This window comes from Pelecanus crispus, chromosome 11, assembly GCF_030463565.1.
Source record: "Pelecanus crispus isolate bPelCri1 chromosome 11, bPelCri1.pri, whole genome shotgun sequence".
NCBI lineage: Eukaryota > Metazoa > Chordata > Aves > Pelecaniformes > Pelecanidae > Pelecanus > Pelecanus crispus.
In genome coordinates, this window is record NC_134653.1 from 24,020,702 (window position 1) to 24,032,446 (window position 11,745).

The window sequence follows — 11,745 nt, forward strand, 5'->3', positions numbered from 1 at the left end:
ATATACTACTCATTCTGTGATTGTCTTGCCTAGAAGGTTGATGCAGTGAGATCCCTGGTGTGGAATATGGAAGAACCCCCTCTTCCAGAGAAGGAAGTTGCTTGTCCTTGCAGTGTTGTGGGTTTTTTTGTTTGGTTGTGGTTTCGGGTTGGGTTGGGTTTTTTTGGTTGGTTTTTTTTTTAATGTACATCTCATGCAGGTGATAGTTTTTAAAGTCTCTTATGTTTCACTGCTGTCTTTTCCAGTCTGAATTTTTGGTCAGATTTTGCTTCACCTCTGTAGTCTGATTGTTCACAGAGCTACCATTCCAATTCTGAACATCCTTACAGGCCTGGGAAAGAGCCCCAGCAACAAAGCCAGAAGCAGCTAGGCTTCTGGGGGTGGCAAGCACAGTGGTAACACTGAGGTCCAGTTGGCCACCTCGCTGATGATACAAACTCTCCTAATGCAGATGAACTTCTAGCCCTTTTTCATGCCTGCTAAGCACACCCAGTCCATATTCTTACCTTGGTTTTTGGCCTCTTCATCGTGTATGTCCAACACAGGACCTGCAGCACAGCCATGACTGCTCACTCCCAGGACGATTTTGAACCTCGTGGCACTGTTTCATGGAAGCCTTGAGGTCAGTGCCAGAATGACTTTGATGTATGGGGAGCTTCTGCTCACTGCTGTCTCTAGTCTATAGGTATTTATGCAATACAGTGGGATCGTGACTGGAAACTGGCCAACCCCGGAGTCAGCCAAACCGTGTATGGAAGAGAGATGTTAATTCCTGCAGCTTGAGGCCTTCTTCCTTTTTGCCAAAAGAGAACGGATTTTGGGGGAGCGCATACTCTGCTGCCCAGAAGGGAGGAGCTTTAGCAGGTCAAGGCACATGAATTTCAGTGTGACTTAAAGGCCCAGACAGAACCACTGCAGAAAAAGTTCTCCTCTGGGTTCAGGTTTTATGGGGTGCAGAGTGACAGTGTTTGTGCATACACAGAGCCTGAATATTTTTGTGGTTTCTGAAACGTCTGTAGACTAGCTGCAGCTAGTGTCTCCTGTCACTGTCCAGCTACAGTACAGTAGTTACGTCACAGATGAGAATTAGGTACTGTGCCCTGTAGAGTTAGGTGGATGCTCTTAGTCTCTTACAGCACTTCAGGTATCGCCATGTGAAATCAAACAGCCCTCCTCTTAAAAGAATGCTTGAACTGCATGCCATCCTACTGAAATATTGAGCACTGATTAAATATGAGAAATAAATACTGAAAGCCCAGCACTTTTGCCAGTGGAGTGGTGGTGGTCTGCAGGAATCTTGGTGCTTTAGGAAGAGCCCTGTGTGGTTAGTGCTGAGAAATGGTGAAGGTGCTGTACTCCAAGTAGAACTATGTCTTTAAAGAAGTCTGTGCTGAAATGAACTTGGAGGGGGGGAAGGGGAAAGGGACTGAAGAATTTCTACAGAAGCAGAATGGATCCAACTGAAAGCAGGGTAGGGAATCATTAGGCAAAACCTTAAAATCCATCTCTTATTTTTGAGGGTTGGAGTAGACCCCAAGCCTCTGACCCTTTTTGAGGGTTGAAAGCAGATCCCAAAAGATGCCTAGCAGGAATGCAAGGTTGGGAATGGGACTGCTGAGTCACAAGGTTGATGCTGGTAGCTGAGAACAGGCATGCAGGAGCAGGGCTTGGGCTCCCCATTCCCAGCCTCAGCTTTGATGAGGCTAGCTCAGCGACACTGTAGATATTGATGAGTTTAATGGGGCTTTATGCTCCCCTCTGCCAAACAGGCACTCTGTTGACACCTTGCCCCTCTCAAGTGCATCGAGAGAATTGCCACATACCAAGCTCATAAGAGTCCTCAGCAAGAGGTGCTGCCTGAATGCTGGGTAGAATTGTGCTGTAAAAAAGCCACAGGAGTCAACAGAAAGCTGCCCAAAGTTTCTCTGAAAACTGGTGCTGAACAATGCGTATCTAACCGACTTGAAAACATGCTGTATACTTTAAGACAGGGGTCCCAGAGTAGCTGGCACAGCCCATTATACCCATCTTTCTGGGGACACCCTGTGTTTAGACTCTGAAAAGAGTCTGGACAAGGAGGAAGCATGGGAGCTGCTCTTCACGTGGTTCACACACGCTTCTGCCACCCACAGACTCTTAACTGCTTCCTTTTTGCATGGGGTGGAAAAGGGGAGCATTACTGTGCAACAGGGGACAGACGTACTGCAAGCAACTCACACAAAGCAACCCAGCCAGCCCTGTAACTAAACCTTCTCATCCCTTCAGCAAACATTTTGTAGAGAAACTGCATCCTTAGGCAGGTCTACCTGTCAGCTTTGCTGCGCAGACCACATCAGTGCACGGTTATGTGGGTCTTTGTGTCGTCCAGGGGTGCTGACGCAGCCTTGTACGTGCCAAATTCGGAAGAGGCTGGAGGCATTTCCATAGGCACTGCACAACATCAGCACAGGGTCCAAGTCCAATTTTGGGACTTCAGACAAAACCAAAGGAAACGGCATGTAAAGGCTCCCCCTTTTTATCCCGGTGGGGTAGGCTGCGTTGCGTGCTGTGGGTTGAGTCTTCAGTCTTAGTGAGGAGGAATTTCCACCTAAGTATTTGCAGCTGTGGGAGACCTCAGCCCAAGCATCCAGGGTGGCCAGGGAAAGCTGGAAAAAAAACCGCAAGGATGTCTGTCTGTCCTTGCTTGAGCAACCTCTTGAAATGCACATCAGTTCCCAGAGGCTGAGCATCCAAGGTCCGGCACAGCAGTGGGCTGATGGAGGTCACATGAGGTGTTTGCCTGGGCATCAGGTGGCCCTTCCGTACCCCCCTCCTGGCAGCACAGGCATCTTTGCAGTCACCACTTCCCCAAGACGACAGCAGTGGATCCCAAATGTTCCTTGTGTCCGTGAGTAATGTCCTGGGTCCACGTGAATGTATGTATGTTAAAGATGATACATGTGCATATACATCATGATTTGTCCTGTCGTGTCTGTACAGAGTCCACTTGGGAAAAGGGATGTTTTGCTTTCTGGAGAAGGTGGAATTGCCACCCTTCTCTTACCGGACTTCACCCACCCGCCATCCCACTGAGCAGACTGTCCTGGGTGGTCTGGTGCGGTACCAAAGTCCTCCTGAGTCCCCTGGGGGCAGAGGGGTGGATTTCCTGTAGCTAATACCGTCCCCCTCCCTTTTCTTTCTGTGTCGTCAGCCATCTGTCCTGTGCACGGAACGGCCAGGGTGCTGTCGTGTTAAAATGGCTTTCTGGAGGGCGAAGGGAAAAAATACGGAGGTGGGGAAAGAGGAGGCTGGGAGGGGACAGGAAGCAAGACTGCTGTCTGGATGGTTAGGAAAATGGCACAGGGAACTGCTGTCATGGGCTGCTTTTGAGCGGTCTTGGGGCTCAGGTAGGTTATAAAAGTAGTGCCATTCCCAGACTTCGCCAAGCAAGGGAGTGAGGGCTGTGAGCAACAGCCTCTTTGGGGAGGTTTGTCCTCCCTTACAGGACGATGTCGTGATGTGCTGCTGCCTGTGAGAGAGGCTGAAGAGCCGCTCACGGCCCTGCACCGGCAAGGTGTGTTCCTTGGGCAGGGGAGGGACAGCCAATGGTGCAGCAGCCTCTTGGGAAGCCCTTCCAATCCCTCTGGACTCATCCTGACGCACGGGGCCAGCAGGGATACGCTACGGAGTGCCTGGACAGCCCCTGCAGCCGAGTGTGGCCTCTGCGGCAAACCGTGGCAGTTTGTCACCAGCCTTTACAGGAAAAACAGAGGCCCCGAGACCCTGTGCACCAGCCAGCCCTGCCTCCGGCTAGCGGAGAGCTGCGTCCTCCGGGCCTCTGCTGCTGAGCGCAGGAGGGGGAGAGGAGGGAGGGAGTGCTTTGGGCTGGGGGAGGGCCCCTGGGGATCTTCTGGTCCCTTCCAGGCCACCATCCCGTTCACACTAGGCTGCTCAGGGGATTGACCTCACTAGTTTGGAGCATCTCCAAGGGATGCCACAGCTCTGTGGGCCCTACCTGCCTGGCTGCTGGCTCTTCCCACAGGGACTGCCTGGGTAGGCAGGGGAAGGGTGGTGCATGTGTTGCCCCTCTCTCCTACCCCCTCCTCCTTTTGGATGGAGATGCCTGGGCTGGGCAAAAAGACAAATTAGATGAAAAATCGGCTGCTCCAGGCCTGAAGGGCAAGGACCCCTGAGCCCCAGGGTCCCCCTGACACAGACAGCTGAGGTTGCAGGATGGGGACAGCTCTCCTTTCTCTCTTTTTTTTTTTTTTTCCCCCAAAAACCCCAGGTATTTTAATGGATCTGGGACAGCTGGATGCTGGAAATTATTTGGTTCCTTTCCTGTTTATATTTGGCTTTAAAAAAATAAACCACACTGACTTGCTACCTACTGCTATAGCGTGCTGTGCTTTCTGAGCTGCCTGCCTCCCTTAAAACCGCTGCCTTGTCTCTCCGAAGTGGTTTGCTGTTCCCCTGCGCTTGTGGGAAGCTCCTGTGTCGCTGCCGGTGCTGGAGCCCAGTCTGGCAGCGGGAGAGATGGTGACAGAAACACCCAACTCCACACCGGGCCCTGCCAAACCTGCCTGCTGCTGCTGCCTCTCCCTCCCCGCCGGTCCTGCACCGCCTGGGCTCACAGCCTGGGCCCTGAGGGGGGCTGGGTTTCTCTCTTTCGCGGGGATCCTGTGTTGCTCCCACTCTGTCTATCCCCCCCTTTTCTCTTCCCAAGCTCCCGGGGCCCTGGGCATAGCCAGGGATGGGGAAGCCGAAGGGCTCATGTAGGAGCCGGGGTTCCTGCCGGCGGGAGACCCCTGGCCTGAGTGCCTGCGGCCGGGCTGGGGAGGGAGTGGGGGGCACAGGGGCCTCTCCCTGCCCTTCTCCGGGGGCCTGGGCACCAGCGCACGGGGGAGCTGCCCCCGCGCTGAGGCTCCGGGGGGTCCCATCCGCGCCAGCCCGCTGGCGGGGCTGTTAACTCTGGAACCTAGCGACAGCGCGGCGGCGGTGAGCTCAGGGACCCGGGGGAGCCGCGCCGCCACCGCCTCCCTCCCCGCCGCGCCCGCCCTTATAAGCGGCAGCGGCGGCGGCGCCCGGTGCAGCGGCCCGCGGCGCGCCGGCTCCCGGCCCCGCACGGCCCCGCACGGCCCGGCATGGGCTCCGCGCACTCCGTGCCCGCCGAGATGCGGGAGCTGGCCGACAGGACCGGCTGTGAGTATCGCCCGCCGCGGGTCCCCGGAGCAGCCCGGGGGCACCTTGGCCGGGCCCTGCCCGCTGCCTCCCCCCCCGGAGCCCTCCCCGGAGGGGGACACGGGCTGTCCGGCCGCGCAGGGGACATGTCACCCGGGGGGGGTGCAGGACATGTCACCCGGGGGGGAGTTGCAGGACATGTCACCCGGGGGGGGGGGGGGGGTGCAGGACATGTCACCCGGGGGGGGGGGGGGGGGGTGCAGGACATGTCACCCCGGGGGATGCAGGCATGTCACCGGGGAATGGGGGGGCGGGGAGGGGGGGATGTAAGCATGTAAGCATGTCACCCGCAGGTGCTGGCATGTCACCGGGGGTGGGGGGGAAGCAGCCATGTGACCCACGGGGATGCACCCACGCACCCCCGGTGCCGCACTGCTGCCAGCTGGGGCGTCGAGCGCGCACACGTGTGAGCCCCAGCAGCGCTTTGCCCTCCCATGCCCCTAGTGCAAGAAATTGTCCCCACGTCGCTGTTTTGCCCGGGAGCCGCCGGCTCCGCTGCCATCCAGCGATGCTGTCGGGGCTGGTAAGGTGCGGAACCCCGGCGGTGCGGGGGAAGGGGCCGGCAGGCAGGGGTTTGCAGCAGGGATGTGGCCTAGGGCTCCAAGCACGGCTCGGTGCATAGGACGGGGTGGTCGTGTCCCTCCTGGGAGATGTCATCGCTCCAGGATGGCCCAGCTCTGGGCACAGAGATCGGGGTGCTCCCGCCTGGTTCCTCCAGCTCCTGCCGTACCAAGAGCAGGCTGTGATGGAGGGAGGGGTGGAGGGAGGCAGCTCTGCCAAAAGCCAAAGGTGTCCCGCACCTCTCCCCAGTCCTGCAACTGACCCTACGGTCACATCGCCCTTCCTCCCCTCTCACTCTTTCTCCTCCCCCAGTGAGGACTGAGTACTGGGGTGAGCTCAGCCCTCCCCGCAGGCAGCAGCCTGGGGAGCCCCCGGGGTGCAAGCATGAGAGCCAAGGGTGGGAGGAGGTTTTTGGGAACGCCTGGGCCTGGGGACCCTGCCATGCCAGCGCTGTCAGGCTGCCTCCCACACAGGCAGTGCTGCCCGTGGGCATTTCTCTAGCACCTGCCCGTGGGAGGCACCTGCCTCACACCCAAGTGAATCAGTCCCAGAAAAGGGTTTACAAAGGCAGCACCCAAAAAAGTCTCATCAAAACCAGAGGTGGGGGGATGCGATGACTCCATGCCACGACTGGGGTGCATGTAGTATGCTGCCAGCAGGATTCACAGGCTCCCACCACTCTGCAGCTGCTGCTAGAAAAAGCTGGGGAATGCAAGTGTTTTTTACAGGCTTGCAGCTGCGGTACAGTCTTGTGGAGGGCATCACAGTCACCCTTGGTCCCTTGGGAGGAGCGGGGAGAGGGCAGAGCTCCCTGTGGGTCCCCAGGACGTGCCTGGGGCGCAGTCATTTGCCTTCTCCTCCTGTGCTTATAACCCCGAAAGCCGCAGGGGCACCCACAGCTCTCTGCTTGGGGCTGTCGGGGCTGGTTCCCATCCCTGCTGCCATGGGCCTGATCATGAAGCTGCAGCAGCAGCATCTGCCTGGTGCTGAAGTGGCTCTTCCCAGGACGATGCGAGCTTTTCCTGCACCCAGGCTGGTCCAGTGAGGCGAAACACAGCACTGGGAGGGCAGCCAGGGGCTGAGCCCCTCCAGTGCGTCTCTTCCCCAGGGGATACTCTTTGCTCAAGCAGCACAAACTGCCGCAGGCTGGGAAACAGCAAACCCAGCACCCTTCAGTTTAAATACCATTTTTTTTTCCCCCTGTAGTGTAGCTTGTCGTGCTTGGACGTGGGCCTGCAGCATCAAAGCGCTGAAGCTGTTTCTCAGCGATACGAGCAGCCTCTGCTGCCTTTGAGCCTGTCCTTCTTGCAGGAAAGCCTTTGCCCTTTGTGCAGGTGCAGCTTTTTTTTCTGGAAAGCAGCCGAGTGCTGCTGCCCTTCTCAGGACCGGTGCGGTCCTTGGGGACCTGCCTGCACCACAGCCCTGCGCCGCAGCTCGGAGCTGGATGAGGAAGACCTGGGTTTGGGGAAAGAGGGAGGAAAAGCGCTCTTTTTTGCCTTGCAGCTGTGGGCTGGATGGGGAGCGGGGCTGGACCAACCATGAGCATCCAGCTGGTGACCCCATTTTTTTTGTCATGTTGGTGTCTGGGACATTTTTCTGAGAGTTCAAAGATTTTGGTGTGCAACCAAGACACAGATGCTGAAGGCTTGGTGGCCCAGCTGCTCCCATGGTGACAGCGGTGTTGTCAAGGGAGAAAGCAGTCAGTCACTTCTCTGTGGCCAGACTTGGAAAGCAAAGTCCAGAGAAAGTTTGTGTGTGTGTGTGTGGACAGCAGCAGAGCACCAGCCAGAGAGGGATTAGGGGGAAAAAAACACGATATGGGTGAATCGGTGGTGCCTGAGCACCTCTGCAGCCAGGCATCACTGCTTGAGAGCCAGCGGGTTCGGAGCGGGGGACCCCCCCAAAGCCAGGCCAGGGGGCTTAAATGGCTTCATCCTGCAAAGGGTCTGGTAGCTGCCAGCGTGGGCAGAGATCCGGGGCAGGCACAGAGTCCCAGCAACAAGCACAGATGGGTTTTCCAGTCCATTAATAGAGGTCTGTAAATGCTCAGCCTTACTGATCAATACAGTTTCTATTTCAAGCCTGTGAAACAACAGTCAGAAACGGAGCGAAGGAGATTATTTAAACATAATAAAAGAGAGGGAGGGAGCGAACCAGGCAGCAAGCACACGAGCTCAAGCATTGACCTGTTGTCTTTCAGCCACAGCAGTTAACCATTTGCAACCCCTCAATAATACTTCAGCATGCTTTTCTCTTTCTCCGCGCCGCCGGGAACGGCTGAGGACCAGCCACCGGCGCAGCCCTGCCCCGTGCCCGGCTGCAGCCAGGGCCGCAGCAAGCGTGCGGGTCCAGCTGGCGCCCGGACAGACGCCAGCAGCTCCTGCAAACAGCGCTGAAAGCCGCTTCCCTGGCTCCTGGGAATGGCTACTGTCAATATTTGCACGAGAGAGTCAGGCTCTGCGTGTCTTTGGGGATTTGTAGAGCTTGGTTACAGCCTGTAGAGAGTAGCTGGGAAAAAATAAAACAACCTGCATCATGGGATTAAGGAGGTGAAAAGATGCTGCTGAGCCTCATGCGGTAACCTCAGCACTCATGGGTGTCAAAGCAAGGCTGCCGGGCACCCCGCTTCCAGCCCCTGCCCCAGGCTGATGCTCCAGTGGGTGCAGCCGCACTGCCCGGGGGCTGGTGCATCCCTGGGGGAGGCAGTGCCCACCTCCATGGTTTGGGGCTTCCCGGTGCCCCAACTCCCCCCCAGCAGCCTGGCTTTGCTTTTTGGGTGCCGATGCATCTCCTCCGTGCTCAGCCTTTCCTTGCCCCTGGCAAGACACAGGTGGCTGCTGCTGTCAGCTTTGGGGTTTTCTTTTTTTTTTTTTTTTTTTGAAAAGTGTTATTTTCTGCCACCCAGCATGACTGTGGACACGAGCACATGAACCTCCCAGCTGCAAGTAGAGATGCCCTGGGGCAGGTTGAGGCACCACCCTGTCACACCCCTGCAGCGAGCAAGGGACAGAGCACACAGGGACCGACGCAGCGAGATGGACCTTGCAGGGCTGCACAGAGTCACCAAGGGGAAATGGGGACAGCGACAGCTGTGCCAAGAAGTGTGCGAGGCCCTGCCCCACTGCTGGGGCGGGTGCAGGAGCAGGCAGCCTTTTGGCTGTTGCCGGATGGGGTGGGCTTTGGTGGTGCCCCCCGGAACGAGCTTTGCAGCAGGTTTTGTTGCCCACCAGTCTCCTCGTGTCCCTGGGCAGGACATGAGCTCTGCAGATGGGTGTTCTGGGGGTCCCCTGGGGGCTGCCCCATGCCCAGGGAGCTCACCCTCTGTCACCTCTCTCTTTTCCCCCGACAGTCACCTCTGAACAGATCGAGCACCTGCACCGGCGGTTCAAGCAGCTGAGCCGGGACCAGCTGACAATCCGGTACGGCGCTTCCGTTCCCACTGCTGGGGCGCCTGCCTTCCCCGGGCTGGCGGAGGGGGCCTGGCTGAGACACCTGGCTCCCCGGGCTGCAAAGATGAGCGTGTCCTTCCCGGTCATCCCACGGCCATGCTGAGCTGGCTCTCTGCAGTGTGGCATTGCAAATAATACAAGTGGTGAAGTGGTGGCCTGAGAGCAGGGTCGCTCCTGCCAAGCATCCCATTTCCCCCCAGTTTTAAAATCAGTTTTGGGGAGGGAAGCGAGAAGCCCCTACACAGCAGCTACGGTGGGATTTGCAGTTGCCCTTTTCCCCCTCCTTGGCAGCTGTGCAGGCAGTTGTGCACCAAAGCCACGACTCCGCTTCCTCAGGAAAGCTCTGTCACACCTGACCAGCTTCACCAGCCATGCAAGGAGCTAGCGTGGGCTGGCGAGCCCAGCTACCCTCTGTTTCCCTCCTCCCGGAGATTATTTCTTGGCTCAGTTGCTTTCTAAAAAGTCGATAGCAAACAACCAGCACAGGCTCCCCTGGTGTCTGTGCAGCACACCACGGAGCGGCAGTGAGGTGCAGTGGGACGGTGTAGGGCAGAGGAAGCCGAGGGGAGGGTGGATGGCAGAAGCTCCTTCCCTCGCCTCGTTGAGCCCCGTTCGGGACCTTTTTCTTTGGAAAACTCTCTGAAAACCACGCAGCCGTTTGCAGGTTGAGCAGTGCAAAGGGCCCCAGCATCAGGCCCGAGCCGCTGTGTCCCAGAGCTTCCCAAAGACCCATTTTAGTGGGGACAAAAATCCCCCGTAGCGGCACCAAGCACAGACCAATGCAGCAGCTTTCAGTCTGAATTGAGGCAAATAGGGGTTTTCATGCAAAACCTCTTTTTTTTTTTTTTTTTTTGATTGCTTTGAAAGAATGGGTGCAGCATCTCCCTCCTCCATGGCTCCCTCACACTTCGGGCTGTCTCTGTTTCCTTTGCAGCAAGGAGAATTTTGACAGCATCCCTGATCTGGAGTTCAACCCAATTAGGGGGAAAATTGTCCATGCCTTTTTTGACAAGCGGTAAGAACATCCCCAGCGCTGCAGGGAGGGTTGGGGTAATTGGTTTATCCTCTGAAAGTGGGACGTGGCTGGGCAAAGATCTTCCTAAAGGCTGGGATGGAGCTGGGGTGAGAATTACAGACATTTAAGCTAAGTCTTAGGGGAAAAAACAGTCCTAAAGCTTTGTTGAGGGATGCACCAGGCTCTGTGGCAGGTGGGAGCGGGAGGCTGGGGGTGCTCCCGGCTGCCCGTCACCAGCAGCTCTGCTCTTGGCAGGAACCTGCGGCAGGAGTCGGATGGGCTGGTGGATGAGATAAACTTCGAAGACTTCCTGACCATCATGTCCTACTTCAGACCCATCGAGATGAACATGGATGAGGAGCAGCTTGATCGCTTCCGGAAAGAGAAACTCAAATGTGAGGCTCACGCAAAGCCCAGGGCCTGCGGGGGGACGGCAGGATGGGGCTCCCCTGACCCTGCCACACTTCTCTCGTCCCTCTCAGTCCTCTTCCACATGTACGACTCAGACCACGACGGGAAGATCACGCTGCAGGAGTACAGAAATGTAATGTATGGTCCCTCCCGCCCCATCACCACTGAATTCCTGGCCCTGGCTTTGACCCGCTGCCTTGTAGGTGGTGGAGGAGCTGTTGTCCGGGAACCCACACCTGGAGAAGGAGTCGGCACGGTCCATTGCCGATGGGGCCATGATGGAGGCAGCCAGCATCTGTGTGGGACAAATGGTGGGAGCCGGTTCCTTGCTCTACCGCAGCACAGAGGCGCTGTGATGGTATCGAAAATGGGGCTGGAAGGTGTCCGTCCTGCCTGGGGCATCCCCCCCACTGTCCCTGGGCTGCTTTTGCCAGTTTTGCCAAATTTTTTTGCAGGCAGCAGCTTTCAGTTTGTTTTTTGTTTGTTTGTTTTTTTTTTTTCCCCCATTATAAGAGCTCAAGGGGGATAAGCAAACAGCACTCCATAAAGCACCATCCTCAGTGCTTTGGGGTTTTAGTGCTTATAGAAAAGGCAGCTCCTTGCAGCCATGGTGGTTCTGGGAACCAGTTCTGGGCTGTCCATGGGGCATGGTGTGGGGCCAGTGCTGTGCGCCTGTGGGAGACATGTCCCATAGCCTCAAGGGACCCACCCCCTGGTGACCCAGTGCCCCGAGGCCCCTGCCCCATTGGTGTGGGGCAGCTGTAAATGTTTTCTCTCTCGCTGCGCCCAGGGGCCGGACCAAGTGTATGAGGGCATCACCTTCGAAGACTTCCTTAAGGTTGGTGGCATCTCTGCTCATCTCCCCAGGAGGAGGGCGCTGGGCGGTCGCAGGGACCTGGGCATTTGGTGCGGGCACCGAGCCAAGCCCCCATCCCAGCCCCGCTCACCCCTTCCCCTTGCAGATGTGGCAGGGGATCGACATCGAAACCAAGATGCACGTCCGCTTCCTCAACATGGAGACCATCGCACACTGCTACTGACCTCCAGCTCCTTCCTGGGAGCCAGAGGAGGAGAAAGAGGAGGAGGAAG

General features: G+C 57.2%; 1 protein-coding gene across 3 annotated transcripts; it reads left to right on the plus strand.

Moving 5' to 3' along the window:
• The first annotated feature begins 2,683 nt into the window (after positions 1-2,683).
• TESC (tescalcin) lies at positions 2,684-11,745 on the plus strand. 3 transcript variants are annotated; one of them, XM_075718089.1, is made up of 8 exons: positions 2,684-2,887; positions 9,131-9,200; positions 10,165-10,245; positions 10,501-10,640; positions 10,728-10,789; positions 10,860-10,967; positions 11,447-11,494; positions 11,619-11,745. In XM_075718089.1, exons 1-8 carry the CDS (start codon positions 2,701-2,703, stop codon positions 11,694-11,696), a joined length of 774 nt encoding a protein of 257 aa, XP_075574204.1. In that variant the 5' UTR covers positions 2,684-2,700; the 3' UTR covers positions 11,697-11,745. The 3 variants fall into 3 exon arrangements, with proteins under 3 accessions (XP_075574204.1, XP_075574205.1, XP_075574206.1); XM_075718090.1 differs by lacking the exon at positions 2,684-2,887 and adding an exon at positions 5,124-5,181; XM_075718091.1 differs by lacking the exons at positions 2,684-2,887; positions 10,165-10,245 and adding an exon at positions 5,124-5,181.

Coding starts and splice junctions, on each gene's coding strand:
- TESC (XM_075718089.1), top strand. CDS start 2,701: ATGCACATCAGTTCCCAGAGGCTGAGCATCCAAGGTCCGGCACAGCAG. Junction 2,888..9,130: donor CCCAAATGTTCCTTGTGTCC/GTGAGTAATGTC, acceptor TTCCCCCGACAG/TCACCTCTGAACAGATCGAG. Junction 11,495..11,618: donor CCTTCGAAGACTTCCTTAAG/GTTGGTGGCATC, acceptor TTCCCCTTGCAG/ATGTGGCAGGGGATCGACAT.